A 6,000-nucleotide genomic window follows, 5' to 3' on the forward strand; every position below is an offset into this window, starting at 1 on the left:
TCAAGGGGGTTTGCAAGAGGGAAAAGAAATCCCCAGACAGACTTGGTGCAAGGTAGTTTAGCGCGGCCACGCACGGCAGCGGGTGTTGTTTGTGCGCGGGGTGCTTTGGAGGGATGTCCTGCAGGACACACCCCGGCCCGGGCTCATGGGGACACGGGGTCCAGGGGGAGCCTGGAGGGTGGTCGTGCCTTCACACCGCGCCAAGGCATGTGGATGGTGCCAAGAGCTGCCGTCAGCCCCGAAGTGGGATCAGGGTAAACTTCCCACCTTGTTTACCAGTTAATAGGGGCGATGCGTGGAGCCGGTGGGGCAAGGGCTGTAATAAATGCCAATGATCAACTTCAAGGTGACTTGTAGGAAACGCCCTCAAAGAATTGCCTTTGTGCCTTGGGGTCATGGAAGACCCAGGACGCTTAGCTGTGTGGGACCCTGGTGTTTCTTTGCTTTGCCCCAAGCCTGGCTCGGCCAGGGGCGTCCCTCCTGCACGTGCTGTGTACATCCCTTTACCTCGTTTTTTCTTGCACTGGTTTCTCAAGCTTTGAGGTTAAACACGTGGAAAGCGGGAATTAACTCGGGCACCACTGGCCCTACGCTCTGTTTTCGGCTGTAAGGGATCCGGTCTGGCCCGGTGGAAGGAACGGGACCGGTTCGGGGGATGACAGCCCCCTCCTCCCTCAGCCGCCCCCCAGGACCATCCCCGGGCTCCACTCGCATTTTATCAATGGCCCCGCGTGGGAACGCGGCGGGGTGGCCACGCCCCCTGTCGCTGAAGCCACGCCTCCTTTGCACACCCGCACTGCTCGGGCGCGGCCTGGTCCCGCCCCCTCGGTGACATCATCATCGCGCGCCGGGGCGCCCTGGCGGCGGCTGGCGGCTATGGCGGCGGGGTCGGTGTGGAAGGGGCTGGTGGGGCTCGGCCTGTTCGCCCTGGCACACGCGGCCTTTTCGGCGGCGCAGCGTGAGTCACTGCCGGGGCTGCGGGCTAGGGCGCCCCGGGGCACCGGCACCCCCTCACGGCCGCCGGGCAGCTCCCGGGGCGGGGGCCGGGCCGGGCCGGCATCATCATCGTCCTCAGCCGCGAGCCCGGCGGCGGGGGCGGCCCTGTCCTTGCGGGCCAGACTGCGGGGAGAGCGGAGGTTCCGGGAGGAGCGCGGGGCTCGCCCCGTGCGGGCGCCGTAGCAGCCGGGAAGGGAGGGAAAAAGGAAGGGTGGGAAGGGGGAGCTGCCGCCCGCCAGGTCGCGGCTTCAGCCTGGCTTCTGCCATCCCGCTGCCTCCCGTCTCCACGGTTCGCCTACCTCCCGGCTGCTTCGGGTAGGGCCAGCCGTGCTCCGGAGCGGCGGAGGCTCACAGCGGCACCAGGGGCGGCCCAGCTGACACGTTTCTCGGAGCTACAGCCGTTTCTCTGGGGGTTCTGTGTTGCCAGGCTGTTTATTTGCATACACGGAGTGTTTGATGCATGCATGTGTTTCTGTTTTGTAGATCGTTCTTACATGAGGTTGACAGAAAAGGAAGATGAAACGTTGCCCATAGATGTAAGTTTTTGCAGTGTTTGAAAGGTGTAACTGTGAGGTGGTTTAGTCTCTCAATTGCTTCCTTTTAATGTGCTAGGCAAGCATTAAGGGTAAAGTAGTTTTTAAGTTGCACTTGCATCAGAGTTCCCACTGTCAAAAAGGACCACACTTTCCATCCCAACTTCCTGAGTATGTTGTAGTTGTCAGTGAAATCAAACCTCAGGTCCAGACCTCCCTCTTCTTTAGAACTATTCTGGAGCATCTTGTCCAGGATTCCCTGAACATAGCTCAGAGAGCTTTTGCATCCATCACCTCCTTTGCAGCATAAATATCCTGCACCCTCTGGCTCTGGTTGGTAGACATGTGTTTATCCAGTGTGACTGTGTGAATGTTTGATCCCAGCACAACTTGCTTCAGGGAAGGGGATTTTATTTACATTATTTGCTTGCTTTTCAAATTTCCACTTCAGTTATTTGTTTCCCTTTCTCCTTAATCAGAAGGGCGGGGAGATCAGGTGCCAGAAGAGCCAGGCATGGCGCCTAGCCTGGGGCTCCACGGTGTGTTCCTGGCAGGAGTTTGGATCCTGGAGTGCACAGGAACACAGTGTTTGGTCTCAGGCTCTTGCTGAGGAGCTGTCGATTCAGTTGGTGCAACCCAGACTTGTGCTGGGGCAGCTGGAGCTCTGCCAGAGTTTTGCTGTGCAAATAGGAGGGATTTTTAGTTCTCCTGTGCCTCGGTTTCCCCACTGCTGGATTGCCCACCTCTATTTGCTGTCATTGGATGAAAAGCACAAGAGACACTGTGTGAAAGCTGAGATTTTCTGGTAAAAATGCAGAACGCTCAGTGATGTGTGTGTTGCACTGTGCTCCTTCTGTTGCAGATAGTCCTGCAGACTCTGCTGGCCTTCGCAGTCACCTGCTATGGGATAGCACATATTGCAGGAGAGTTTAAAGACATGGATGCCACTTCAGAACTCAAAAATAAGTATGTTTTATTTCTTCCTTTTGTACGCACCGGTATCCGCTTCTCTGTACAAACTGCGCCATGAAATCACTCATCTTTAGCTCAGTCCTTCAATGCATGTTGTAGGCAGTGGCCTGAGGGGAACAGCCACACTTGGGAAGGCCAACAGTGTCTTGAGTTTTAGGGAGAGTTAGATAACAGGCAGAAATTAAATAAACTTCTTGCTTTTCCTCATCCGAAATCCTGCTGTGCAGAGTTGGTTAGAGGAATGAAATGTGCTCGTAGGAAGTAGAGCTCAGGAATCACCACCTGTTGTTGTGACATGATCTTAGACTGCAGGGCTTGGCTCACACTCTGCTTGTGTTTGCTTCTTCATGAGAATCCGAGTCACTTGAATCTCACACAGTATATTCAAGGCAGGACATGTGAAAGACTCTGAAGAAAATAAGGGATTTTGGATCAAGATTTTGAAGAGGATAGTTGGTTAGAGCACACCAAGGTCATAGGCTCAACCCCTGTATGAGCCGTTCACTTCAGAGTTGGACTCCATAATCCTTGTGGGTCCCTTCCAAATCAGAATATTCTGTGATTCCAGTAGGAAATCGGATGGGCAGATGTTGCCTCTCTGGCCATTTCCAAAACTACAGGGGAGTATGGAAAGTGAAAAAGTTGACATAATTGTATTTCAGAGTGTTCACGTAAAGCCTTTAGCTTGAGGCACCCAGGGGGCTGGAAAGCTGAACATCATCAAGGTGTTAACACAAGTGACAGCTGAACTAAGGCTGGCACATGGTGTGTCTGCAGGCAGCATCCACAGGCTGCCCCTGAGCTCAAGGAAGGAAGGGGAAGTTTGTGACACGGACATCTTGTGGTCTTTATCACAACTGGCTGTGTATTTCCTCAGTGTTTCAGTTTAGGACACTTAAAAGCAAGCAAGAGTTTTGGATTGAAAACTGGTATTTCTGTGTTCTAAAGTCAATATGCCCCAGACTGACTGTTCTAAACTCCTTGCTCTGAGAGAATTAACCTTGGCTTTTTACATTTATTTTGAAGGACATTTGACACATTAAGGAACCATCCATCTTTTTATGTATTTAATCATCGTGGTAGAGTATTGTTCCAGTCCCCAGACACAGTGAATTCTTCTTCAAACCAAGATGCTTTGTCATCCAGCTCGGCACTGAAATTTCGAAAACTTGAACCTCTGCGCCGCTAAGACTTTTACAGATGATAACCCAGGACACTGAGATGTAATATTCAAGTCGGGGATGTAAACACTTTTTTAATTTCTGGAGCAGTATTTATATTGATCTTCCAGACTTTATAAAGTATATATATATATATAAAAATATATATATATAAACTAATGACCTTCTTTGTACACTGTTAATGAGAATGACCGAATTGTGGATTGGCAATGCAGTGTAAATTCTACAGTTATGCTGTGAAACACATCTTCAAAGTTTCAGATATTAAAACGAGTTGCAGCTGACTTAACTTCAGTTAAAACAAAAAGCAAGCTAGTTTTTCCTGGAATTAATGTTCTTTGACAGGAGGGAATGTTTGAGTGTATTTATTTTCTCAGTTTGCTTGCACTACAGTCTATGGACCCCCTCAGAAATGCTGTGTGCACTGCATCACTGAACAGCAGGAAAAGGGGCAGCACCTGATCCTGGAATGCCTGTGGGACACCAGCACAGTGTGGCAGGGAAAGTCAAAAAGATTGCTTTCATTTTTATTTTTTTACAGTGCTGAAAAACAGTTGTGTGAAGGGTTATTCTTTTTTTTTCCTGGTTTTTCATTACCACATTATTTCCTCGTTGCCCTCCTTTGTTTCATGTAAGTTGCCCCAGGTTGCCTGGGCTGTGGCTGTGCATTGGTGTTTATGTGGGGGAGGCAGCTCACGTAGATAATCTGCCACACTCCATGTTCACCCCCTGGGTCCATGTTCTCCAGCTGTGAACTGGGGAATGTTGAATGTTGTGAATGTGCTAAACGTAGTGTTGGCACCAGGTACAACCTCCAAGTCATCTTCATATTTAAGTATCAGTAAGAACTGTCCCTTCTGTCAGTGATCCAGGGGTAGGGTCCAGCAGCTTGCTCTGTTTGCTGGCACTAATCCAGGACAACTACCCCTTTTCTGCCAACAGAGCCTTTCACCTTGATTTTTTCCAGCTGAGCCCTTCATTGATTTAAGATTACTGTCTTGATTCCATGTATTAGAACTGATCACACTGTCCTTAATTCTTACTTATGTCTAAATTCTTATCTCCCCTCAGGGGCTGAATCAATGCTAAAATCTCTCTTGGTCTGGTATTTCACCTCCCTGACCCAGCAAAGGGAGGGTAGGTCGAGGTACTGGTGGGGCCAGCAAGAATTTTGCCTGGTTTGAGGATGTTTTTCTGGCACAGTGGAAACTCAGCCTTTTGTCCTGGCATCTGTGGAGTTGTATTTGGGGTTTTTTTAAACTATTAAGAACTGTCAAAGGCAAAAAGCTTGGCAAAAATACTGTGTAAACCGAAGCCTCTTTTTCTAGCTCTGCCCGTCCTATGGAGTGGGTGCCCCAGTGCTTGAGCAATATCCGTGGCTGCTGCTCTACAATCACTCTTAAGCATCTGGGTTTGATTAGAAAGGGTTACTCTGCCAACTGAAAGCATCTGAGCTGCAGGATTAGTTCCTAAAGTGTCCTGGTTCCCCTCTTGCTGGTGTCACAAATCGGCTCCTGCCAGCACCAAAGGCCTTGGAAATAGTATTGGGTCATCTCTCCACTGGGGACAGAGCTGTTCCCTTGGGGAATAGGGCTGCTGTGCGGCAGCTGCTGCACAGAGGGGAGGCTGAACATGGGCCAGGTGACCTTCTGGGACAGAGGAGAGACAGAATTAGCAGAGGGAGGGAGGACAGCAGGAGCTCAGTAACTACTGTAGCAGATGGGTCCTGCAGCCATGGTTGCACTGAGCCCTTTGCAGAGGGTCTTAGAGCAGAGCTGCTCACGTGGAACGTCTGAGAAGCCCCATTCGTGCTGCTGGAAGGCTACAGGGACCTGTCTGAGCTGAGAGGTGCTGCTGTAGGACAGGGAGGTGGAGAATGTCACCTGCTCGGACCAGGTCCTGCTGGGAGCACCCTGGGGCTGTGACAGGGCCCTTCTCATGAGGAGTAGCCTCACTCTGCAGCAGCAACGGTTCTATCACAAAGCTGTACAAATTATTTTTTCTTATTGATCTCACAATGTCAAATAAAAATTGATATCCTTAAAGTGTTTGTTTGTTTATTTCTGACCATTCTGGAGTCTGCTGCAGCAAATCCCAGGTCAGTGACTATTTAAAAGTGACTGCCCAGCACTGACATGAAGTGATTGCCTTAATTATGGCAGCTCTGTGTGAAAGTGCTGTCTGGCCTGGTGTTCATTACTGGGAGGTAAGATCAGTAAGGGGGATCAAAATAGCTGCAACTAGCTGAGTAAAACATATAGGAGGGAAGTAGTACCAGCCTGGGGCTCTGCTTGCCTTTGAGGCTCCTCATCATCCTC

General features: G+C 50.3%; 1 protein-coding gene across 1 annotated transcript; it reads left to right on the forward strand.

Annotated features, from left to right (window-relative positions):
* Positions 1-844: 844 nt before the first annotated feature.
* MMGT1 (membrane magnesium transporter 1) lies at positions 845-5,727 on the forward strand. Its single transcript, XM_048319233.1, has 4 exons — positions 845-958; positions 1,480-1,532; positions 2,392-2,495; positions 3,528-5,727. The coding sequence occupies exons 1-4, from the start codon at positions 877-879 to the stop codon at positions 3,688-3,690; spliced, it is 402 nt and encodes a 133-aa protein (XP_048175190.1). The 5' UTR covers positions 845-876; the 3' UTR covers positions 3,691-5,727.
* Positions 5,728-6,000: the final 273 nt, after the last annotated feature.

The sequence above is a fragment of the Corvus hawaiiensis genome, chromosome 14 (assembly GCF_020740725.1).
Source record: "Corvus hawaiiensis isolate bCorHaw1 chromosome 14, bCorHaw1.pri.cur, whole genome shotgun sequence".
Classification (NCBI taxonomy): domain Eukaryota; kingdom Metazoa; phylum Chordata; class Aves; order Passeriformes; family Corvidae; genus Corvus; species Corvus hawaiiensis.